General features: G+C 42.3%; 1 protein-coding gene across 1 annotated transcript in view; it reads left to right on the plus strand.

The window, feature by feature from the left end:
* Positions 1–26,347, plus strand: part of cyfip1 (cytoplasmic FMR1 interacting protein 1) — a 36,540-nt gene that overhangs the window by 2,145 nt on the left and 8,048 nt on the right. Inside the window, exons 2-22 of the mRNA XM_083647949.1 lie at positions 11,452–11,576; positions 12,183–12,272; positions 12,877–12,954; positions 13,345–13,446; positions 13,542–13,723; positions 14,336–14,432; positions 14,926–15,054; positions 15,181–15,285; positions 15,503–15,594; positions 16,363–16,480; positions 17,358–17,480; positions 18,383–18,508; positions 18,635–18,801; positions 19,751–19,898; positions 20,660–20,813; positions 20,940–21,096; positions 22,138–22,234; positions 23,493–23,569; positions 24,197–24,305; positions 24,486–24,605; positions 24,813–25,012. Coding sequence (XP_083504075.1) covers positions 11,460–11,576; positions 12,183–12,272; positions 12,877–12,954; positions 13,345–13,446; positions 13,542–13,723; positions 14,336–14,432; positions 14,926–15,054; positions 15,181–15,285; positions 15,503–15,594; positions 16,363–16,480; positions 17,358–17,480; positions 18,383–18,508; positions 18,635–18,801; positions 19,751–19,898; positions 20,660–20,813; positions 20,940–21,096; positions 22,138–22,234; positions 23,493–23,569; positions 24,197–24,305; positions 24,486–24,605; positions 24,813–25,012 — 2,588 coding nt within the window. The 5' untranslated portion in view covers positions 11,452–11,459. The remainder of the gene's footprint in view (positions 1–11,451; positions 11,577–12,182; positions 12,273–12,876; positions 12,955–13,344; positions 13,447–13,541; positions 13,724–14,335; positions 14,433–14,925; positions 15,055–15,180; positions 15,286–15,502; positions 15,595–16,362; positions 16,481–17,357; positions 17,481–18,382; positions 18,509–18,634; positions 18,802–19,750; positions 19,899–20,659; positions 20,814–20,939; positions 21,097–22,137; positions 22,235–23,492; positions 23,570–24,196; positions 24,306–24,485; positions 24,606–24,812; positions 25,013–26,347) is intronic.

Here is a 26,347-nt window from a genome sequence, read left to right on the forward strand (position 1 = left end):
TAACATTATGTATGCAAATATACACAGCATGCATAAACAGTATGTGCATGGATTATTTTATTTTTTTTACAAGCGGTTGACAACTGGAGCGTCAAAGGCTTTATCTTCTCTAGTACCAAGCATGAGAGAGCACATCTCAAGTAACAGTGTAGCACAGATTCTTGTTTCCCTTTTTTTGAAAATATGAATGTTGCATGACCGCTGTGCTGTCACTTTAATTTGCATCACTCACTGCCTCAACTGAAGTGAACCACTAACCTACCAACATGCCACTCACTGCCCAACATGCGTGTGGGTGTCGGAGACCTTCATCCAGTTTCGAAACAGATTACCGGGGCTTCAAAGGGATTTTGCAGATGAGGCAAGACATGCCATGCAGCAAAGATAGAGACTCCTGTATTGGTTCTACATAGCCTACTACTGCCTAGTGCAGAGGTTCCCAAACTTTTTTGGCTTGTGACCCTACTTTGATGTCACAAAAATCGAGGGACCCGAGACATTCAAATTCCGGTACACCATCGATAATACCATCAGTGATGTCAGATAGTATGCTTCTTTTTCCCTGCAGAATTCTGACTTTAATCTGAGAATTCTGATTTTAATCTCAAAATTCTGACTCTTTTCTCAAAATTCTGACAGTAACTCAGAATTCTGAATTTAATCTCAGAATTCTGAATTTAATCTCAGAATCCTGATTTAAAGTTATAATCTCAACGATTTTCATCTAAATAAAAAAATAAAAAATAAGAGTCACTTCACAATGTTGATTGACGCTATATGGTCCTTTGATGGAAGCTTTTGCAGTATGACATTAGTAATGTCATATAATGCAACAGTTTGTATCTCACCTGCAATTACTACTCATCGCCATAGGTGTCACCCAAGAGAACAAAGCTGAAATCTTAGAGATGATCACTTTAAACTCAGAACTATAAAAAAAAAAAAAAAATGCAAGTGACCCTAATTATCTTCGGTAGTATTAAATTGTGTGTGGTGTGTAAAAAAAGAAGAGGAACAAAGTGAAATTTCAGGCGACCCTATTTGAATTCCAGGCGACCCCACTTAGGGTCACGACCCTAAGGTTGAAAACCACTGGCCTAGTGGCCTAGTGCCTACCCTGTTGTGTTTGCTCTCTACTTGGCACAGGCTACCTACTTGAGGCTGCTTTAAGCTCCTTAGGGTTTAATTGTGGAGGGAGCCCGACTAACACAACTTCAGCAGTAGACCAAAGGGCCAACAAGCTGGCAGGCTGAATCATCACTTTGAGAGGCAAGACGTTCCACAGCTCAAGACTGCCGTTTTAAGAGGAACTGTGTAATATAAAGCAAAAGCCAGGGTTCATTTTTGTCCTAATGGATGTAGTGTTAGTCTTGTGACTCCAAAGGCCTAACAGACTGGGCTTGCTGTGGCAACACTTTTTGTGAAAGCTGAATAATGCCTGGCTTTTATTTTCTGTTCCATGTGGACAGTTTCCAAACACAGATTTTATGGTTTCCAACAATATGTGGAACAGTGTACTTATCATCCCCATATACACATTCAGTTGGGCAGAATGTCATCTTCAATGTTTGATGTTAACTTTGAGTTCAGTCATTTGTTACTTCTTCCCTTTCTCTGACTTCCGTGAATCACATGTTGTCTCTTGCATCGTCTTTTATGATTCACGCTTCCCTGTTTTCTAGTAGAGATGACTGATGTGTTGTCTGTTCAGCTGAGCTGTTTTGTAGTAAAGATGACTGATGTGTTGTCTGTTCAGCTGAGCTGTTTTGTAGTAGAGATGACTGATGTGTTGTCTGTTCAGCTGAGCTGTTTTGTAGTAGAGATGACTGATGTGTTGTCTGTTCAGCTGAGCTGTTTTGTAGTAGAGATGACTGATGTGTTGTCTGTTCAGCTGAGCTGTTTTGTAGTAGAGATGACTGATGTGTTGTCTGTTCAGCTGAGCTGTTTTGTAGTAAAGATGACTGATGTGTTGTCTGTTCAGCTGAGCTGTTTTGTAGTAGAGATGACTGATGTGTTGTCTGTTCAGCTGAGCTGTTTTCTAGTAGAGATGACTGATGTGTTGTCTGTTCAGCTGAGCTGTTTTGTAGTAGAGATGACTGATGTGTTGTCTGTTCAGCTGAGCTGTTTTGTAGTAGAGATGACTGATGTGTTGTCTGTTCAGCTGAGCTGTTTTGTAGTAGAGATGACTGATGTGTTGTCTGTTCAGCTGAGCTGTTTTGTAGTAGAGATGACTGATGTGTTGTCTGTCCAGCTGAGCTGTTTTGTAGTAGAGATGACTGATGTGTTGTCTGTTCAGCTGAGCTGTTTTGTAGTAGAGATGACTGATGTGTTGTCTGTTCAGCTGAGCTGCCTACTTGTCGGCTGTGTGCGGTGCAGTTTGGCAAACAAAAAAAATATGTACCAAGCCTTTCACAAACTGCATTTCACAACATGCGGGGGCCATTAGCCACACCCCTTTTCTACTGCCCACAATGCCTTTTTCACTGTTGGCAGCTTTTTTGTGTCTAAAAGGCAGGAAGTAACACAGGTGCAAGCAAAACATTACTGAGGGCCCCAGCACTGGAACACCTAAATGGATTGATCTTCTGCTTGCCTGTGTTACCTGTGTTAGTTCCTGCATTTTAGACACAAAATGACTGATGTAAAAAAGGTCAATTGAGTAGGTATATCAGGCTAAAAGGCCTTTGAAATAGTTATTTTTCACAAAAATAGTCTTCGTCGCGTGAAAGAAGGTCTATTAAAGGTTGTTTACTTATAAAGTGGTTTCAACTGATTCTCCACATACATACATGTCTGCAGGGTTAGACTGTTATCATTTTTAGTAAGCTGACATTGTAGCCTCGTGATGCACTCTTATCTGTGGCCATTACTTAAACTGCCGGTAGTCACTTCCCATCAGCCCTTTCACATGAAGAACACATTATTTGGCCTCTGTATTGTTTACCGTCAGATCTGGGCATTTTTAAGATTTTCAAGTGGGCCATGAGTGGGAAAAGGTTGGGAACCTCTGCTCTAGTCTACTTTTCCCTTTTCAACATCAAAAGTGCAGCTGCTCTTTGTAATTTGATAGTTTATTCTGGACAATGCCCTGCTCTTACTGTGTGTGTCTGTGCGCGTGCGTGCGTGTGTTGAATTCACACATAAAATGGGGGGGGGGGGGGTGCATATGCCTACTTGTTTTTTTTATTTTTATTTTTATTTATTTTGATGTTAGTTGGCCTTCTAAACAAGTATACAGTTATTCTGGTGCTGTGCAGAATTACTCTAGCCAGCAAATCAAGGTGATTTACAGAGAAAATATATATCCACTGTCTTTGAACATGATATTAGGGCTGAAAAAGATGCAGCCAGGCAGTATGGATCCTCTCTTTCCCTTCATGCAGACAGTATGGATCCTCTTCTCTTTCTGCTCTGCAGAGCCTCCCTTCATGCAGGCAGTATGGATCCTCTTCTCTTTCTGCTCTGCAGAGCCTCCCTTCATGCAGGCAGTATGGATCCTCTCTTTCTGCTCTGCAGAGCCTCCCTTCATGCAGGCAGTATGGATCCTCTCCTCTTTCTGCTCTGCAGAGCCTCCCTTCATGCAGGCAGTATGGATCCTCTCTTTCTGCTCTGCAGAGCCTCCCTTCATGCAGACAGTATGGATCCTCTTCTCTTTCTGCTCTGCAGAGCCTCCCTTCATGCAGGCAGTATGGATCCTCTCCTCTTTCTGCTCTGCAGAGCCTCCCTTCATGCAGACAGTATGGATCCTCTTCTCTTTCTGCTCTGCAGAGCCTCCCTTCATGCAGGCAGTATGTATCCTCTCTTTCTGCTCTGCAGAGCCTCCCTTCATGCAGACAGTATGGATCCTCTCTTTCTGCTCTGCAGAGCCTCCCTTCATGCAGGCAGTATGGATCCTCTTCTCTTTCTGCTCTGCAGAGCCTCCCTTCATGCAGACAGTATGGATCCTCTCTTTCTGCTCTGCAGAGCCTCCCTTCATGCAGGCAGTATGGATCCTCTCTTTCTGCTCTGCAGAGCCTCCCTTCATGCAGACAGTATGGATCCTCTCCTCTTTCTGCTCTGCAGAGCCTCCCTTCATGCAGACAGTATGGATCCTCTCTTTCTGCTCTGCAGAGCCTCCCTTCATGCAGGCAGTATGGATCCTCTTCTCTTTCTGCTCTGCAGAGCCTCCCTTCATGCAGACAGTATGGATCCTCTCTTTCTGCTCTGCAGAGCCTCCCTTCATGCAGGCAGTATGGATCCTCTCTTTCTGCTCTGCAGAGCCTCCCTTCATGCAGACAGTATGGATCCTCTCTTTCTGCTCTGCAGAGCCTCCCTTCATGCAGACAGTATGGATCCTCTCCTCTTTCTGCTCTGCAGAGCCTCCCTTCATGCAGGCAGTATGGATCCTCTCCTCTTTCTGCTCTGCACTGTTGACCCACCCCCTGCCAGGCTTTTGTGTCACGCTTAGATTAGCTGTGGATTGTTTGACTCACTGTCGATTCTGATTGCAATGGGTTTTTTGATTGTTCAATGTCAATGAAGTTCCCCAATCAGCAGTTAGCAGTTGCCACAGAATGTAAACCAAAGCACACCACTCCAATTCTTTGGAGGCTGCACAAAGTATTATTGTGTTTGAATTTAACCTTTTCCCTAATTGTATTGTCTACATATTACTTACATAGCTTTTCTCTAGCTGTTGAGGAATGGGAGACACTAGTAACTACAGTATAACCGCTTCATTCACATTCAAGCTTTCATGTGCAAGGTTAGATTTTGCCTGCAGTAAGATAACACTTAAAGGAACAGTTCATCCAAAAATGAAAATTCTGTCATCATCTTCTCATCCTCATGCCAGTTGAAACACAGGTGAAGTGTGTCTATAGCCATTTTCCCACATGCGCTTTTTACCGCTAAATGACCGGAACGCGGTCTAATGCCTTCATGTGTGAAAGTTGTTTTCCGGTATAAGCGCGACCCCGTCATCGCGGACATTTCACCAGTTTCGAGCCAGTCAGAAGAGCGGTATGCGCGATCAGGGACACAAGTGTGAAACGTGTCAAGTCATTTGCCGGTCCTTCTCATGGGCGAGGTGTACACACGTTGCTTAATGTTCCAGCGGGCATAATCTAATCATTCGCGCACATTAAAGCAAACTGCCGAAATGATCTTGTGATAATAAGAGCGGTATGTCAGCTTCATGTGTGGGCGTGCCGATTTCCCCCTCTCCCCTCTCTGCTGCCTGCTCGCTCTCTGGCCAGTCCTTCAGTCCTCCTCCTTCAGTCAGCAGCCCGACAGGGACACAGACAGCTCTGAGAGTCTTGCAAGCCGCCCAACGCTTGTTGAGAAAGCAAATGCACAAAGCGAAATGTGGAAGTATTTTGCTTACGTTGCCGACAGCGAAGGCAAGCCCGGACACATCAAACGAAGCCAGTCTGTAAAAAGTGCTTCAACGCGACGCAGGTGAACGGATAAACATCGAACCAGCCAGGCTATTTCTCTGACACGGATCCCAACTTCTTCAAATATTTCACTTCAAAGACTGGTTAGCGAATGTGAATGATACAACATACATGCCCTCTTAACTCATTCATGGCCAGTTTAGGACTGCCAATATTTAGCACAGGCCAAAGATTTTCATAATTGTTGGTCATCTTTCAAGACCCACAGTAAATTATCTATTAGCACCAAAGTGATTTGCAATACCTCAAAATGAAGATGTACGTCTCTGGGTTCACCAGGAAAAAAAAAGTGAGCTTTTAGCATGTTCTGTACTCTACTTATAGCCATTTATATACACCCTGTTTCCACCCAAAATGTCTCCCTGAGAAAATAAACAGGAGAAAAGGCAATTTTTGTAAAAGGGCACAATCTCAGGCAGAACTCACTCTCAATTCTTTTATTTTGAACTGTATTGACATCAGACATGTAAATATTATTCGTTAGGACACAAATGACAAAAAAAATAAATATATATATATATATATATACACATGAAGTGCTTTTTTTTTACATTCAACAATACAGTTTACTCGGTGTGAGTGAGTGTGCAGACAGACAGACAGACAGACAGACACACACACACACACACACACACACACACACACGATCCCCCTTTTAGATTTCTAACCCCACATAGGATAAGCAATAACCACGCCCTGTGGCGCTGGGATTGGCCAGGAGCAACACTGGAGGGCACGCAGCCCAGCGATTTCATGAACCAACTGAATAGCTCTTGAGAAGGACAGCGGGCTGCTGTGACTGCCGCTTCTGCCTTGTTAGCTGTTTGTGTGTTTATTTTGTTTTGTTCTGGTCCACCCGTTCTCGTCCATGTCTCCCTGTCATATCCTCCCTGCTATTTGATCGTTCCCGTTTTCCCCTCGGCTATTCAACACGTCCTCACCGCCCTCGCAAACTGATCGATCATTTCCTCATTCCTCCGATGATCAAACACATCTCTTGATTACTTTCTCCCGTTTTCTCCCGGCTGGCACAGAGGAAGGCGACTCCAGCTCGTGCAGCGCGCCGAGCGTTTCAATGGCGTTTCTCCTGTCTGCACAAGGAAGCGTTACCCGTTTTCTGCTTTTCCTCTTGCTCAATTTCAAAACAACAGCTGCGGTATGTGTTTGTTCACGTGTTGTCTTAGATGCTAGGGACCTGATACTATGTCAGAGGCTGGGGAAGTGTTTGAAATACGCGCTGCAGTAATAAAAACAAAAACACGTCAAACACGTCATTGGCGGGGAGGGCTATTTCTGATAACACGTCAAAGACGTCTTTGGCGGTGAATGAGTTAAGACAAACGAGTGTGATTTATTGTGTGACAAGCAAACTTATTTCACCATCGGAGTTTTGCCGACCCCCAAAATAAGGAGGATTCCCCATCCAAGTGCACACGTCACTCCCCACCCGCTCTGCAGTGCCGCCCCGCCCCCCAACATACAGGCAATTTCGCTGCTATATTCCCACATGCGAGCGCTCAGGTGTGAAGGGAAATTCCGGGAAATGTCCGATATTGACTTACAGGTAATTTTCCGGTACGACATGTGTGAAAACGGCTTATATAACACACAGGGAGCCAGGCTCAACCAGCACAGCTCAAAAGAAAACCAGTCACCGTTGACTTCAGTACAGTACAGCTGAAGTCAAGGGTGTGTGATTTTCTCTGTTGTGCTGGCAAACTCTTTGGGTGAACTGTTCATTTAAGTGATTCCCTTTGGGAAATTTGGCCATTGTTGCAGCAGGAAATAGCAGGATACAACAATGAGAAATGGAATATTTCAATATCAAAAGGGGGCATGCAAACATATTCAACTGACAATTTCAACACTAGAAGTAGAAATGTGTGAATGAAAATATGAAAAGGTGTGGATTACAGCATTAAGAGTGTGCAAAATAGCAGCAGCAGAACTGACTGAGAGAAGAACAAAACAAATAATATGAGAATATAGCAGACTGAGCCAGAGCTTTTGTTTGCTTAACCTGCCCGCCTCCAAAGCACACGGCCACAAAGAGTAGTGCGCTGGCCGCGACAGATTTATTGAACATGTAGAGTGGACATTGCATACACTGAAATACCTGAGCTTCCTCAAATAGGTCAGTCTACTCCGCCATTTTGTACAGTGCCTCCATGTCAGACAAAAAAATAAAATGATTTACCCTTTGGCTTTTGTATCATTAAAATGACGAGTTGCACTAACAAGCAAGCAAAGGCCTATATAACATTATAGCATACTGCTTCATACTCCTTAGTTATATAACATTATAGCATACTGCTTCATACTCCTTAGTTATATAACATTATAGCATACTGCTTCATACTCCTTAGTTGTGTTCATGTTCTTTTTCACGTTTGATGTTTGAAAACCACACACCAGATGTACGAACACATTTTCACAGGCTGTTGCTGCACATATTGAAGATTCTCCATGGCATTATCTCTAATGAATAGTCTATAAAGTTATTACAATTTTAATGTTTTGTTTTCCACTGTAGGAGAATTAGGCATGATTATCAAACTGATCATCAACAAGCAATCAACTGCAATTAAGCCTTGGGTGTAGCTTTAGTCCCATTTAATATCCTTTCCTCTGCAGAGAAAGTGACCTTTATTTTACTGAACAGTTCCCCACGTGGACTAGCTCTTGTGTTTTCATGTGTGCTAGATGGTGCAAATAAAAATGCAATACCTCCTAGCCTTTTAAATTGTGCCACATTTGATCCTTGTTTGATATGAGACGTACGATACGATACGATATACTTTATTGTCAGTTCACACTGAAATTTGTCTTGCAAGACAGCAGCAGCCCCACGCACAAACACACGACAAAGAGAACAAAACCAAAAATACATGACACTAGGGATGTCAATTTTCGGTTAATTTCACTTTCGATTAACCGACACTAATAATCGATTAACCTATCGGTTAATTCATATTTTTTTAATATAAAAAAAAAAAAAAAAACGTTTTTTTTTTTTTTTTTTTTTTTTTTTGTCTATTTACGGTACTCAATGAGCTCATGCCCAAACAAGGCGTGTCTATTTAGATGCTGAAATGTTAATGCTTTTTGTGTTAGAATTTCTAACACAAAAAGCATTAACAAGCATTAACAAAAAGCATCAACATTTCAACACAAATTCTTTTTGTGTTAGAATTTCTAACACAAAAAGCATTAACATTTCAGCATCTAAATAGACACGCCTTGTTTGGGCATGAGCTCATTGAGTAAATAGACAAAAAAAAAAAAAAAAAAAATTTTTTTTTTATATTAACTGATAGACCGACAGCAATAACCGAACAACGACGTTAGCGACGGTTAATCGATTAACGGTTAACCGTTGACATCCCTACATGACACGCATACAGCACACAGAGAGCACTGGTCACTGCTCCACTGACCGTCCTGTTCTTGATTAAGCCTCAGGATCGACTGATGTAGAGGACTTTCTTAGTCTGACCTTCTTGAAAGTTGGGATTAAGTATCTACTGCCAGAGGGCAGGAGTTCATATTCTTCATGTAACACGACATGATTAGTGTTTGAGGCAATATTTCTAGCTAACCTCAATACACTGTTGACGTACATAGACTCGTATAGACTATGGAGTGGTTTACCAACAATTTTTGAACAAATATTCATCTGTCTTAGTAGTTGTGATTTTAAGGTAACAGACAGGCATCCATACCAGGTGGTACTGCTGCAGTACTGTAAAACACTCATAATCACTGAAGTAAAAAATAATAGAAGAATCTGTTTACTAGGGGTGGGGGAAAAAATCGATTCACCTAAGTATCGCGATTTTTAATGTCACGATTTTTTGGATCGATCTTTTATTCCAGAATCGATAATCGCAAATGAAAAAAAAAAAAAAAAAAAAAAAAAAATTGGGGTGCTTGCAGTCAGGCCACTCACTGAACAGCAGGCCAGGCGCCGCCTACTGGTTTACTAGTGGTTTTATTACTTTATTAGTTAGTCTGAAGTAATAATTACACTTCAGGGTTAAAGTGGGTGCATCTCATTGTAAAATTGGACTTCAAACGGCCCAAATCTGGCTTCAAACGGCCCAAATTTCACGCGCGTTGGCCCATATCGGCCTGGCCTGCTTGGTATCTAATGCCCGGCCTGAATTATGATCCCAGTCCGCCCCTGTTTTTAACTATATCGCCCAGCCCTACTCATGATATATAATATACAGTCTCTAGTGTATGATTCAACTTTTCCCATGTTCTAATCTAGTGTAAAAAAGCAAACAAACTGAAAAAAGAAAAGAAAAAAATAAACAAAAATCGCAATAAATCGTAATATCGAATCGCAATAATCGTAGAATCGCAATACTTAAGAATCGCAATATAAATCGAATCGGCACCCAAGAATCGTGATAGTATCGAATCGGGAGATAAGTGAATCGCCACAGCCCTACTGTTTACTAGCACCAAAAGATCTTAACTGGCGAAGAAAGTATAGTCTTTGCTTTGTTTTCTTACACAGGGACTCTACGTGGTCTTTCCATGACAGTAGGTGGTCTATTGTTACTAGGTATGTGAAGGAGCATACCTGTTTGATCTGTTTGTTATGGATAGTAACAGAGGAGCTGTGTGTGTCAGGTGGAGACCCAAAAACAATCTCTGCTGTCTTTTTTGCATTGATTAAGAGAGCGTTGTTATCACTCCACTCCACCACCTTATTTACTCTATGTTGGTGCAGTCCAGGGTCGCTAGCGCTATCAAGCAGCGAGATCAAAACTGTATCATCAGAGTATTTTAGAATGTATTGATCTGGTGAGTTGGTACGACACTCAGATAAACATTCCACAGTGCGACAGTCGTCGGTGTAAAAAGTGAAAAGAAAAGCTGAGCTTACGCTGCCCTGGGGAGCACCAACATTAGTACCGTAATTTCCGCACTATAAGCCGCACCGGAGTATAAGCCGCAGCAGCAAAATTGCCTGTTTGTTACATATATAAGCCGCACCGGACTATAAGCCGCGGGTGTTTTAATGTTTTTTTTTTTTTTTTTTTTTTTGTGTTTTAATGTTTAATTACCATATGTAAGGGTTCATGCACAGAGGGGATTGTCGGGAAAGAGATGGCTGTTTGAGGAAGCTCCCATTTATTAACATTTCAACAAAACAACATAACACAACACCACCTGTGTTTTTTTTTACAGTGCACACAGTGTCCGCGGTGTGGTGAAAAGAGGGCAAGAGAGGAAATTAAAACAGAAGTGGACTTATAGTTAGAAAGAGTGCTAAAGAAGAGAGATTTTTTTTTTTTTTTTTTCCCCCCCGAAAAAATCCATAGATAAGCCGCACCGTTATATAAGCCGCAGGGCCAAAAAACGGGGGAAAAGCCGCGGCTTATAGTCCGAAATTTACGGTAGTTATTGCTGATGAGAGGGTTCGGTTCACTTTCACTATTTGTGTCCTGTTGGTAAGAAAGGAGGCATACCAGTGGATTAAGTATGGATTCAGTTCCAGCTGTACCATATTTAATATCAGAATGTCTGGCTGTATTGTATTTGAAGGAAAAAAGCTTTTGTAATCCAAGAAAAGTGCTCTTGCATAGCTATTGTTGGATTTGTCTAAGTGTTTAGTGATGACATGTGCCAGCGTGACAACCGCATCCTCTGTACCACATCCTTTTTTATAAGCAAATTGGCATGGGTCGATTTGATCCTTGGTTGTACTTACTAAAAACTGTAGCAGTATTCTTTCAAGTGACTTCATATTCATAATCACTGAAGTGAGTGCAATGGGTCTATAGTCCTTATGTTCTTTTGGTCATTGAGTTTTTGGTAGTGGTTTTATGTGTGAGGTTTTCCATGACAGAGGGACAGTGTGATTATCTACAGAGGCTTGGGATATCGGCTGCCACACTGGCGCTAACTCAGTAGCAAAGTTCTTCAGGACAAAGGCACGTCCTGCTCCCTCCTTATCTGGATGAGAATTGTTAATGTGTGTTCTTTTGGACCTTCTCAGTGGGCAGCATGACCACCACAGTGACCTTGGAGGATGCCCTCTCCAATGTGGACCTGCTGGAGGAGCTGCCCCTGCCTGACCAGCAGCCGTGCATTGAGCCGCTGCCCTCCTCGCTCATGTACCAGGTCAGTGAGCGCGCCGCCCCGCGCTGCGCTTTGCTTTCATGTTGAGCCATCTGTCAGAGAACTGCACCAAGTCTTTACATTCAATCGTTTTTTATTCCTGTTCCTATTCTTAGGCTCATATGATTTCCGCAATGCAGAGAAAATGGTCTGAATCATGGATTTTTTTTATAAAAATGGAATCACTGTCAAACATGGAATATTGCAGAATTTTCCATAATTTGACTGAAATTGATAAAAGTAGGCCTAATTATCAAAATCAAAAGTAGTAGTAACCTAAATTATTTCATAGTTGCAAAATAGGCCTAGATAGATCATTCTGTTTTCAATGGGGGTGTTTCGAGACCATTGAAAAGATTAAATGACAATTGAAATAATTATTTTGGGAACTTTAGACAAAGATGATGATTGAGCTATAATCCATTTCTCTGTGTCCAATACGCCCCTTTCTATGTGAAAAGGGCTGGAAATCGACTTGCTTTGCATAGGTCTCTGACATGTTTCACATGGCATGGATCTTATAATGCAGTGTTTTTTTCAGGTATATGCCTGCTCTCTGTTGCCAGTATCAGTTTCTTTTCTGCAGCATCATTTTCCATCTCTCCCCAGCCCAACTTCAACACCAACTTCGAGGACCGAAATGCCTTTGTCACCGGCATCGCCAGATACATCGAGCAGGCCACCGTCCATTCCAGCATGGTAAAGTAGAAGGCTCTTTGGGAAATGGTCCCAATTATTAACCCATGGTCAGTTGTTTTCTGTCACCGACCTCAGTAATGACTTGTGGAAGGGGGGGGGGGGTCAGAGGCTTGGTAAGGGATATTGTTGAATGCCTGTCCCACTGGAGCATTTTGCATTGTCCATCACGCAGCACATGCGATCCAGGCCCGGCACCAGGACTCCCACATGGCTCGGGGACAAATGGGTGCTCTGGACCTTTTCTAACAGGAATAGTAGTGCTTTGTATCCAATTAGTGAGGAGGTCATTACAGTTTGAGAGCTTTGGGGTCTGAATCAAACAGCACTTTGTATGGAGGCAGGGCCGTCTTGAAAGCACCGACGCGCTGCCCTGCCACCCTCTGAGAATAAATGACTCACAATAGAAGCACCGGTGCATGCATGCTTCAGTGTTGATGTATGTGAATGTGAGTGTATGGGTGCGTGTTGTTGTGTGTCTAGATTTTGTTTGGATTTGGAAAATGTGTGCCAGTTCTGAGATTTTTATTTATAGGTGTAATGCTAACAATGATCTTCTGTCATCAATGTGATTAATGACGGAGGTTGCTTTATTTTTTTAAATTAGAATGAGATGTTGGAGGAGGGGCAGGAGTACGCTGTCATGCTCTACACATGGAGAAGCTGTTCCCGTGCTATACCACAGGTAAGCACTTTCTCTCTGGTGCCATTTCGTGACTTAAAATCATCTTTAGAAGACAGATATTGGCTCTAAGACTGAAAGCCTCCAGTGACAAAAAAAAAATTAAGTCTTGACTTGTAAAATCCACAGCAATTTAAAAAGCTTTTATTGTCATGGCTTAGAGAGCCAATGCGTTTCGACTATACAGTCTTCATCAGGGCAAGAAATGGCTCCACATGGAGCATGAGCAATTAACAAAGACTAGCAATCAAGCAATCAAAAGAGAATACTTAAGATAGGGAAGAGAAGGACTGAAATCATCTTATTGCATACTATCCAAATGCTACACTCCCATTATGGCAGCGTTCACGTGGCCTCTCTGCTCTTCAGCTATTCTCCTCTCTCTCTCTCTAGGTGAAGTGCAATGAGCAGCCCAACAGAGTGGAGATCTATGAGAAGACAGTGGAGGTGCTGGAGCCTGAAGTCACCAAGCTGATGAATTTCATGTACTTCCAGGTAACCTCATCCATTCCATCACCAGTAACTCTCTTGACTGTCCCCTGTATGAACAGTGTGGCATGATGATATCGTGTAATCTTCCTCCCTTCCAGCGCACAGCGATTGACCGCTTCTGCGGGGAGGTCCGTCGTCTGTGTCACGCCGAGCGCAGGAAAGACTTTGTGTCCGAGGCTTACTTGCTAACCCTGGGAAAGTTCATCAACATGTTTGCTGTGCTGGATGAGCTGAAGAACATGAAATGCAGCGTCAAGAATGACCACTCGGCCTATAAACGGTATTCAAATTCCATCTATTTCACTCAGTTTGGTGGCTGGCTGGAACAGAAAGTGAAATGCATTTATACACGCTACAGACACTAGATGGCAGTATTACTCAGCTTCACTGAAGACCGTTCTCTCTAGTCATCCAGCTCAATAGTGTACTGCAGGGATGAAATGCATAAATAAGGTCTGTGGTTAACAAAAGTTTATGAAACAGCGAAGTTTGTGTTCAGCAAGATAATCTTCACAAATGAGGACCACTTTAATCATTATCAAAGCGTAAATGAGGTTTTTTTTTACGCGATTTTCAGAAAATGCTTCAAAAGTCATAAAAGTGGTCCTCATTTGTGAAGATTATCTTGCTGAACACAAACTTCGCTGTTTCATAAACTTTTGTTAACCACAGACCTTAATTCATGCATTTAACTGAAATTCCCATACAAAAATCCCATTGACTTTTACACGTAAGAGCCAGAAGTGCAGCGACTTCTGGGTAAGCCTACAAAAATACATCATCCCTGCGTTACTCTATGCTTGAGCACTGCGTTAGACTTGTATAGCATAGTCAATGTGAATATTCTTTATTAGATGAGTTACTGAAACACAGTTGTCTCCTCTTCCTCCAGAGCTGCCCAGTTCCTCCGAAAAATGTCAGAACCCTCATCCATTCAGGAGTCTCAGAATCTCTCCATGTTCCTGGCAAACCACAACAAAATCACTCAGGTTGGAAGGATGGCCCTATATAAGGATGGCAATATAGTATCACAATAACACAATAAAAAAAGATTAGTATGGACTCGATCTCCACAGCTTTCTTGACAATGTTTTATTAAGATTATGCCAGGGTTCCTTGGCAGGTCTGGGAAACTACAGAGCATGAATTTTGTGATTTGCAGGTTTTGAAAAGTTTGGGAATTTCACAGTCTGGAAAAGTATGAGGGAAAACTGTAAAAAAAATATATATATAGTCATTTGATTTGTCATTTGATTTCTCCTGCTATTGTGAATAACGGCATAGAGTGATGTGATATGACCTAGGTCCTAGGCAATGTCATATTGCCTAGCCACTTAAATCCTAGCAAAATCTTCAAATCCAGTCCAGAAATTACGGTCTGGAAAAAGTATGGGATTTTGAAATCGGACGTGTAAGAATTGGATGACATTGATGATATTTGGCATCGTTATTTGATTAGTAATCATCTGCACTGTCTTTCAGTCTTTACAGCAGCAGCTGGAAGTGATTAATGGCTATGACGAGCTGCTGGCAGACATCGTCAACCTGTGTGTGGAATACTATGAGAACAAGATGTACCTCACGCCTAGTGACAAGCACATGCTGCTCAAAGTAAGCTCCCAGCAGCCAGCACACTGTTCAACAATCATGCTTCTTTCACCCTGCTCATCCTAAACTATTGACCAGGAATGTTGACAGTAATGGACCTGCTATATATAACGCTGTTCCATTTCCTAGGTAATGGGTTTCGGCTTGTACCTGATTGATGGGAATAACAGTAACGTCTACAAACTAGATGCCAAGAAGAGAATTAACCTGTCCAAGATCGACAAATTTTTCAAGGTCTGTCTCTCTGTCTGTCTGTCTGTCTGTCTGTCTGTCTGTATGTATGGTGACAAATAAGAAATCTCCCCCTCTGGCCTGTTAGCCCCAATATTTCATTGATTTGACCTTTCTGCTGAAACAGCCTGGGGTTTGGATAAATGTTCTTTAAAAGAATAGCCCTGCATGGTTTAATATTGGACTGCATATAAACATCCCCATGTTTTGTTGTTCACAGCAACTGCAGGTGGTTCCTCTGTTTGGTGACATGCAGATTGAGCTGTCGAGGTACATCAAGACCAGCGCTCACTTCGAAGAGAACAAATCCAGGTGAGAGGAAAACAGCCTTTGGTTTGGTCGGGCTGGTTCTCTGAGCTGGGGGCATTGAAGGATTAAATGGATTGTGTGGGAGTAAAAAAAAATTGCTTTTCAACTATAATATTAAAATGTGATGAATGTCAGTCAGCGTAATGTAAATTTGGCAAGCGTGGAAAATGAGCATGAGAGAGTGGAGTTGTGTGGTTAGAAAATCAGTTTTTATCGCTTCAAGCACTGGGTTGTTTTCTGGCTTCCCTGTTTTATGAACAGCTGAAGTCTAATATTATTACAACAATTTCAATTCAGCGGCCCATCAACCATTGATTTGCTGTTTGTGAAGGTTTATGTGGGGATATTTGAGGCCCGTTTGGATAGGATAAATGCCAGGACCACCTTCAAACATAAAATCCTGAATTTGTCACTTGCCAACCACTTTGACTTAGGTAATGTAATGGCAACCTCCAGAGTAAATAGGATGACTGGAGGCCCCTTTTGAAATAATCAATTGCAATTCAATTCCATGACTTGTTTTCACAGCTGAAACATAATATTTAACAAAGTATTCTTGAGTAGTCAGTTGTATACTATTTACACATAATCTATTATGACTTGTTGATTAAAAAAGAAATAGTGGCTAACTGTCTCTAAACGTCATACTGTATCCATTTTATTCTCTATTGAATCCATGGGCTGTTGTTATTCCTTGAATCTGCCTGGATATTTCTGTACTTTCTTGGTTAACATGAATACTTCCCCTTATTCCTCCCTGCTGCCCCCTAGGTGGTCTTGCACATCTAATTCCAGCAGCCCGCAGTACAATATCTGTGAGCAAATGATTCAGATCAGGGAGGACCACATGCGTTTCATCTCGGAGCTTGCTCGCTACAGCAACAGTGAGGTCAGTATGCAATTCCATACTGACATTCCGTTGAGTGTGTGACACTTCCGGGTTACATGAGGTGTTAAAATAACTTGAATGAATTGACCCTTGACCCTTGTGCTTATGTCTTTCCCTCCGAATCCTCTGAACATATGAACGTATTATAACCCAAATTCAAAATTGTTCATTCACCTCCTGGCTGAACAGTCTGTTTTGACAATCTCATTTATAACTCAGCCTTGAGGGCTGTCTCTTATGTGAGGGGTAGTTGAATTCCCAGCGGTGATATAACCAGCTTTTTTTGCCGCAGTGGATTTTCAGAGGTCAGAATTACAATGTGATTTCGATGGAAATTTAACTTACTGATGCACTGAAAGCAGAACTGTATTTGATGATCCCTAATGTAGCAATTTTCTCTTCTGAGATTTTATTTGCACTCTATGGGGCTTCATGGAGGCACTTAATAATTTTAGCAATTTTCCCCTAAATTGCCATCTGATTGGAATGCTATGACTGTCTTGCAGTGTTGCATTCTCTTGTTCTTGCTTTACTATACTATCAGTAAATCTTTGGCTTCTACAGACTGGCCATTCATTGTTTGTGTGTGTTTTGGAGTTGGCTGTCAATAGAGATTAACAGGCAATGTACACCAGATTCATTACGGCAGTTTTACCGGATCGACTCTCGCCCATGTGAATAGATGGGCAATACATGCGGGCAGCGGTACGGAAAAAATACGCACCTGTTCTTTTTTTGTCAGATCCCGCATACAAACCTATTGCATCTGTTCCAGAGCTGGTGGACATTAGCCTTAAGCACTCTCTTAAATAATGAAGGAGAGCTCAGGAGTTTGGTTGTCTCTGTCTATGATAACTTTACTTACTTACTTATGTAGGTGGTGACTGGGTCCGGGCGGCAGGAGAGCCAGAAGACGGACTCTGAGTACAGGAAGCTGTTTGACCTGTCCCTGCAGGGCATGCAGCTGCTCTCCCAGTGGAGCGCACACGTCATGGAAGTGGTGAGAGGCTACAGTACATTTTGACTGTCACAGGGCATCATTTGGCACAATATACAGTACACAGTAAACCATACAAAGAAGAGCTAAATGATTGGGATTGGGGGTGGGGGGAATAATGATTTTCTATATAAAGGATAGAGTTTAAACAAAAGACTTCATTTATAAAAGATAATTTTCCGTGCGTGAAACGGGATCTATGACCTCAGTATAATATATTTCTTGTGTAAATCCTTTGTTGCCACTGCACAGACTTGCAAGAACAATGCTGTTGTTTTCTATGGTCCTCATGGGTATGGTAGTTAGGGCTGGGCGATATGGACCAAAACCTATATCTCAGTATTTTAGGCTGAATGGCGATACACAGCATCTCTGTATTTTCTACAAAGTCAGCTAAATGTTCAGTTGTAAGTCAAAGCCACATGTGAGATCAATGTTACAAGCACATTTACTAACGCAAGACTGTGATCAAAATAAAATACACAGACAGGGTTTCCTTCCTTGACTATTGCTGCTTTCACAAAATATTTACACAATGATATATTTTTGATAAATAATCATCAGTAATGTGGATATAATGACTAAGTGGGCAAAGGAAAAATAATAGAACAGCTAGAACAGTCTGTTAAGTTCAGAAATGAACATCACTTGACTGTAATGCAGCCTTTAAAACCAGGAAAACACAACACCTATGCCATATCACAATATTATGCATCCAAAATCTAAGAGGTTATCAAGTCCCGTATCATGATATCGATATAATGGAAATATTACCCAGCCTAATGGTAGTATATCATTCTGTTAAACTCTGAATGCTATACTCAATGCTCACCTTGGATTATGGTACAAGAAGAGATATTAACATCATATCCTGTGTATTGATAAATGGCCACTTTCCCCTACAGTACTCCTGGAAGCTGGTGCATCCAACAGACAAGTACTCCAACAAGGAGTGTCCTGACAATGCTGAGGAGTATGAGAGAGCCACCAGATACAACTACACCAGCGAGGAGAAGTTTGCCCTTGTGGAGGTCACCTGTCTCTCATAGACTTGTCAACATGTTGTTATGCTGTCTTGTGTGTGTGTGTGTGTGTGTGTGTGTTTTTTAAGTGCTAGCTGCCTTGTCACTGACTGAATGTTGTGCTTCTGGCGGCAGGTGATGGCCATGATAAAGGGCTTGCAGGTGTTGATGGGACGCATGGAGAGTGTGTTCAATCACGCCATCCGCCACACCATCTACTCGGCCCTGCAGGACTTTGCTCAGCTCACTCTGCGCGACCCGCTGCGCCACGCCATCAAGAAGAAGAAGAATGTCATCCAGAGGTGCGGACCACAGCTCAGTCAGAAGGAGCCACATTCATCCAATTAGTCATTGTGACAATAGAGTGAATATTTAATTTGACTCAGATTTCTCTGCAAAATTTTGGTTAGAGTGTAATGTGTCACTCCTTTGTCTCTTGGTTTTAATGTGTTGCTGTGATACAGTGAAATATGGCAACATATAGCGAAATGTTTTTATGTTTGTAAGGATGCGGTTTGGCATTTTACAATGAATCACGTTGATAAGCAGTGCTTCTATGCATGTATGTATTGAATAGATTTGCTAACGCTTCTGTTGCTTAGTTGCAAGCCAAGTAGCGTTACTACAGTATTCTCCTTTGACTAAATTAAGGCAGCTGATCAACAAGGGAGTCGAAGTATCTATAGATCTGTGTCATTACTGTGCAGAATCTGTACTTCTATAATAGAAATATTGTTGTTGTCTTTGTAATATTTAGTGGGAAAAGTCAATTCATTTGATGTTGAATGATGAAAAATTAGCAACAAAATGCATTTCCTTAGTTTGGTTGGTTCACTTGTTTTTCTGCAATTCCCCCGGAAAGCCGAAAGCTGCTAAGACCCCCTAGCCTGGGTAAACCCAGCCTCCACGTGACCTCTATGTCAGTCACGAAGAAACTTACGTTACAGGCATAGTCTGTGACATCACGTTGAAGGCTGGGTTCACCCAGGCTAAAGGCCCCCCAGCAAAATGTATCAGAAGCAGCAATATCTTCTGTGTTGTCTTCACACATTCATACGGTAATCCACAAGGGAATCTGTATGCGACAGTGACAGTGGGTTTTAACAGTTTGTGCTTTTCCAAACGCAACCCGCCCCGGCCTATGGTTGCCCAGGCATGCATTGCGATGACAAAGTGGGTATTTTGGGACTCCACTACCCCTGTTGGGAGAAAGTAGTCATTGCAGAGTTTTGAATTGTCTTGTCGTTGCAGTGTCCTCCAGGCCATCCGAAAGACAATCTGCGACTGGGAGAACGGCCGGGAGCCGCACAACGACCCTGCCCTCCGCGGAGAGAAAGATCCCAAGGGTGGCTTTGATATCCAGGTTCCCCGCCGAGCTGTGGGGCCATCCAGCACACAGGTCTGCTTTACCATTCCTTTATTTATCCTATATCCCACACCACCCTCAACCTCCTATCAGCAGTGCAGCAGTTTCAGAGTGCCCTTGACTGATTTGATCACCTTCAGAGCTGAATGATAATCATCTGAGCCTTTACCTTGTATATATGCAGTAGCATCTCTTATGTCACATAAACCACTCAGCTTTATCAGCTTAGTCCTCAGTTCTAAGAACAAATCCTTGTTCCAGGTGCAGGACTATAAAACACAGCAACACAATCATCGTCTGTGTTTATCTACTCTGAGTGCACACATTTCTCCCGCCCCTGTATTTTGACTAGTAAACAACGCAGGTGGATGGAAAATAAAATATACAAGATATTTTCCCTCTGAGGTGAACCCACGCTTATTTTTTGTGTGATCATCAGAAGGGAAATGAACCACAACTTCCCGTTGAATGCAATTATGCCATTCTTGAAGAACCAAAACTTGACATGGAAATGTTTGAAATTCCCGGTAAATGTCCAGGCAGATGTTTGTGTTGGTGCAGCCTTCTAATGAGATCAGATTCTTTGAAATGTAGGAACCAAAACAGAGCCGAGCTTTTATCCAACCTGTAGGCCACCCACCTGTAATGAGCTCAGATCAGTGATGTTTGCAAGTTATCTAACAAGTGAAATCTTTCAGGTACTAAGACCTCTACTGCCTAATTTGTTTGACTTTTGTGTGTAATCAATGATCTGTGATGGTTTTGCCCTCTGCTGCTTCTCTTTTTATATTCAGCTCTACATGGTAAGGACAATGCTGGAGTCTCTCATTGCTGACAAGAGCGGCTCCAAGAAAACCCTCCGCAGCGGCTTGGAAGGCCCCACCATCCTGGATATGGAGAGGTTTCACCGCGAGTCTTTCTTCTACACCCATCTGCTGAACTTTAGTGGTAAGAAAAACAAAAAACAAACTCTGTTCTGTTGGACTCTGCAGCTCCTGAGACACCCGTTGGCTCCTTGTTATATCTTCTGAGATCGGTGGTAAAAACTTGTTTCTATCCCCTTCTTCCATGCAGAGACCTTGCAGCAGTGTTGTGACTTGTCCCAGCTGTGGTTCAGGGAGTTCTTCCTGGAGCTGACTATGGGCCGTAGGATCCAGTTCCCCATTGAGATGTCCATGCCCTGGATCCTCACCGACCACATCCTCGAGACCAAGGAAGCTTCCATGATGGAGTGAGAATCATTTCACCAACAATTTCATCCCTATTTGACATTTTTATTTTTTATTTTTCATACATTTCCTCAACCACTCCCCTAGTAAAAAAAGAGTAACAATCTCTCGACAAAAACAAATGACAAAACGGTGACAATTTGATGTTTCTGCAAAAATATGCATCACTGCTCAGTTTGAAAATAGAGCTGTGGACTCAAAGTATATTTTAGGGATCCAGACATTTTGGGTGTTTATTCGTCTCTCTGGAAGGCTGCTCATACGTCGTCTCTTCTCTAATAAATCTACATGTGATTTTTTGTTTTTGATGTGTTTATCCAATCCTATTCAACGAGGCAGAGCAATATTTTATGTTCACCAATGGAATGCTATGATTTTTTTACCCAGTGAACAGCAACCTACTTTCTATCACAATATAGCACTGATTCCATAGTGAACATTTTCAGCTGTATTCCCACCTCAGCCTGCATTCAAATTGTTAAGTGTTGTTTGCAGAGACAGAATTTCAATCATGAAGGCCGCCATATTCTCATATCTGATCAGTCCGTGACATCAGTCAAGTATGACGTCAGGAACTTGAAAAAAACCTTGAAACTTGAGTTGATGTCAGTTCATCCTAGTACATATAGCAAGGGTTTTATGTCACCTCCCTCCTTTGCTGGATCATAGCATAGCAGCAGCTGGCATCACGGCTGTTTGTCTCCTCTGAAGCTGTAATTTCGCCCCACCCTCCTCCCCAGTCCACCACCAATGAGTCTTGACTCCTGAAGAATCCCCCACGAGGCGATTCTCTATCCTAGCCTATACAGATGCCCCCCTCTCACCACGAGAGGAGCGCCATCTTACAATGGAGTCATACGCCAAAGTAGTTGCCAAGCTATTTGCTGAATAAAGCCGCTTGTTAAATCTTACCAACTGGTCTCTCGTGATTGAAATACATGTATAGTCTAATGCTCCTCAGAATAAGAACCAATGTCTCATTCTTCAGTCCAAATGAATACATTTTCTAATAAGATTTGTTGCTGTTATTTATCTCTTTCCAGGTATGTGCTGTACCCCCTGGACTTGTACAATGACAGTGCACACTACGCCTTGACCAAATTCAAAAAGCAGTTCCTCTATGATGAAATAGAGGCAGAGGTAATAATTTTAAATACTGGATATGTACTGGAAGTTTGTGGCATTTCTTGCTCTTCCATAAATTATCTTCTCTATTTTCCGTGCTATCCACTGTTGCCCATCCATTGTGTGTAATATTATTTCAATGCATAATTTTGAAGTTATATAATATTATTTCAATGCATATTTTTGAAGTTATATAACAGATTATACAACACTTAACTAACCTAGTTACCAAAAACTTTGTCTCTAAATGCACTGTGCCGTGACCTAGATAAATATTTTTTAATCTTTATTAAAAATACAAATGGCTAGATAATCTACGTTGGCCAGAGATCCCCAGCTGAAAGGTTTGTTTTTGCACTTTTAAACCCAATGTACACCAGATGCGGTACGGCTCTGTGCGGATCCGGTAAAACTGCCGGAACAGACTCTCGCCCGTCTTAATAGATGGGCAATACATGCGGTCCGGAAAAAATATGCACCTGTTCTATTTTTGTCAGATCTCGCACACCAATGCATGACCCACACCATGCATTGGTGTGGGTCTGTTCAGGCAACTGCACAGAGCCGTAACGATGCAGCCTAATACATCTCAACTTCAAAATCAAGTCATTTATTATTCATCTCACTGTGCGCAATTACAGGTTAGCAAACAGGAGGCGAGGCATGACGGCATTCAACTCTGAGAAAATCAAACCCCATGTCTGCACTTAAGAAAATGGTGCATGTCAGCTTTTCCCCCTTTGCTGAAAATAGAAACAAAAATGTGTAGGTCGAGAACATTGTGTGGTTTGACTTTCGACTGTCTATATGTCAATGGGTTTGACATGTAATTTATTTTTGCATCAGTCAAATCACCAAATCCAATATAGAAGTATTTACTATTTTCTCATTTGTGTTTTGTTCCTCCCAGAAATAAAGTGGAATACATTCACACAGTGTTATATTCCAAAAGCAGTGTGTGAGGTCTCCTTCATCTCAATATTTGTCCCATTCACAGAATAAAAGGAAACCTAATGGGAGCAATGTAGCTCGGCTGTAACATGTTCTCATCATATAAAAACAAGTCCATGAATTTTCATCCTTCACGAAATGTGATGGTGTGTGCCATTGTTTAATGCTGGCCATACAATAGACACCCCCCCCCCCCCTTCCTTGGTGAATAATAAGTCAAGCAGTGGTTGGCGTGCACTGTGGAAAAATGGTTATTACAGAATGAAAAGGGTGTATCCCTAAGCATGCAGTAGTATTGAACCATATTCTGTTGTTGTTCCAGGTGAACCTGTGCTTTGATCAGTTTGTGTACAAGCTGGCTGATCAGATATTTGCCTACTACAAGATCCTAGCAGGAAGGTAAGTACAATATTGTCACATTACAGGTCTCGCTACAAAGGTACATGGTATGCAGGACATTATGTTATCATGGTTGCGTCTGTACGTCTGTGTGTCTAGACACATTCTTGTGAACACAATAGCTCAAAAGACAGTACAACATAGAAAGATCATACTGACACTGATCTGGTTACACTACTTAAATATTGAGGAAAACCTGTTCTTGAAACTACTAAAACTCCTTAACGCTTTGAGATATAGAGTTCAGATTAATATGGCCCAAGAGTATGTTGACATAATATTTGCTAATGAAGACATTAATTGGCTTAATAAATGACTTAATTTGCCTAACTGGTTATGTTTAATACATCATGGTGATCATGGCGGGACATTAGGCAGCTCAAGTGCCTGTTAGTATTATTGTGTATTGTGTAGAGCTCCAGACCTTTGATGTCCCGCCCACTCCACAGTTGTGGATGGAAATGAGTTTATGAGTTGACAATACAGTCTGAACATCAGGCTAATTATTGTGGCTTCTGCATGATGAATTGCACATCTATGTCAGAAGGAATTGGAAGAACATGATGATGCATAATGTTATGGAAAGAATCTCTAATGGATTCTTCTGCCTTGTTTTGATTCCCTCAGTCTGCTCCTTGACAAACGATTGAGAACCGACTGCAAGAACCAAGGGGCCAACATCCCGTGGCCCGCCTCCAATCGCTACGAGACTCTACTGAAGCAACGCCATGTCCAGGTATTCCAGTCGTCCTTCCTCACCTGTATGAGCCCTCCTCCTTGTTAGGAATCTGCACTGTGTCTGCCTGTCTAACTATTATAACTGATTGTGACCCTCAGCTCCTGGGCCTGGGCCTGGGCCTGGGCCTGGGCCTGGGCCTGGGCCTGTCTAACTAATCTGACTGATTGTGACCCTCAGCTCCTGGGCCGCTCCATTGATCTGAACAGGCTCCTCACTCAGAGGGTGTCGGCTGCACTCTACAAGTCTCTGGAGCTGGCCATCAATCGCTTTGAGAGCGAGGACCTCACCTCAATCATCGTATGTACATTTTCAGATGTTTCCTTATTATCTCGGTAAATAACATCTTTTATATCTCTGGTGAGTGTTTGGGTTTTGCCGTCTGTATGTGTTTTTTCTGGATGCAGTCATGGGTGAGGGTTGTTTTGTTGTTTTTTGTGTGAGATTTTCCTTGATGTGAGAGTGTACAGTTCTTGATCATTTCTACTGTTTGGTTCTGGGTTCCAGGAACTGGAAGGCCTCCTGGATATCAACCGCTTGACCCACAAGCTCCTCAGTAAGTTCCTGACTCTGGACAGCATGGACGCCATGTTCCGCGAAGCCAACCACAACGTGTCGGCCCCCTACGGCAGGATAACGCTCCACGTCTTCTGGGAGCTCAACTATGACTTCTTGCCCAACTACTGCTACAACGGCTCCACCAACAGGTGGGTTCGTCTGGTTCACTGTCCGAGTCTCTTTCCAGGAATCAGCTGACTTAACTCTCCGCCTCCTGCTGTGTTGTCTGATTGTCCTAACTGTGGAGTTTGAATGCAATACTTGGCTAACAAATTCTAATGCCAGCATTTGATTAAAGGAGATTATTTCTCAAAACATGTGTCCTAGCTAGCATGCTGCGATCATGATGAATGCAGTTTTGTTAATCATGAATTCACATGCTGGCAAACAGGGTATTGGCAGTTTTTCCAGCTTATAAATTAGCTTAATAATCAGCTTAATTCTGTGAGAATTAAAATGAAAAGTGACCACCTTTTTTTTCTTTTTTTTTTGTAATACTCTTTGGTGTACAAGAACCAGTGGCAGTTGCATAAAGATAATGTAGGCATAGTCTTAGACTTAAATCTGTAGCCAGATTTACTATAGAAATGTATATGCATAAAAATAGCTCGCTAGTAGCTAACTTAATACCAACTTGCATCGTTGAAAACCCTTGTTTGCCTTTCATGTTAGCACCTGGGTGATCTAATAGAAACAATAACTAAAGCATGGGCATACAGTTTTAGCCCTGGTCATTTAGAGGTGGGCAAGAGGAGCCTTAGCCTGGTAAACCAGCCGGTCACGTGAACTCACATTTCATTTCGGTCTGCGGGACCGTCTGGCCTCAACTCTGGGAGGGCTTTAGCAGAAACTGCAAAGCGGACGAGCCAATCACCAACCCGCCTCATAGTTGACATTGTAACCGGCCAATCAGAACGTCGCTAGCAAAACAGTAATGGCTGCCTCCTTGCCTGTCCGCCGCGAGGAGTAATGTCAATGTTCGTCTAGTTTAAACAGCCATAAAGTGCAGTTATTGCAGAAATAGACTCAATAACAACAATTAAACAAGTACAGCAGTATGCAACAGTGGAGTTTCTGGGCGGAAAATATGTTTTTGCCGTTCTCCCAAGTGGATTTGGGTTTGACTGGATCCAACGCTGATTGGCTGAAGGAGCTGTCTGTCAAGGCAAGTACACCCACCCAACTTCCACCCACTGCAAAGACTGTTGTGAAGGCTTCAGGCCAGACGGGAACGAAGAACGAAATGAAATGTGAGTTCACGTGACCGACTGGTTTACCAGGCTAGAGGAGCCTGACTTCCTGAATAATCCATGTTTGGGACTTGGGAGCACAGTGGAAAAGGAGCTGGAACCCTGGAACAAAGTTCAAATGTCAGGTTTGGCACACAGGGGAAGAGGAGCTAATAAAGCTCCCTGTTATTGGGATACATTGGGGGTCAGATCTCTGAATGCCCCAGACTGCTGTACTTCACATACAGGGGATCT

This window comes from Poromitra crassiceps (genome assembly GCF_964638095.1).
Source record: "Poromitra crassiceps genome assembly, chromosome: 12".
Classification (NCBI taxonomy): domain Eukaryota; kingdom Metazoa; phylum Chordata; class Actinopteri; order Beryciformes; family Melamphaidae; genus Poromitra; species Poromitra crassiceps.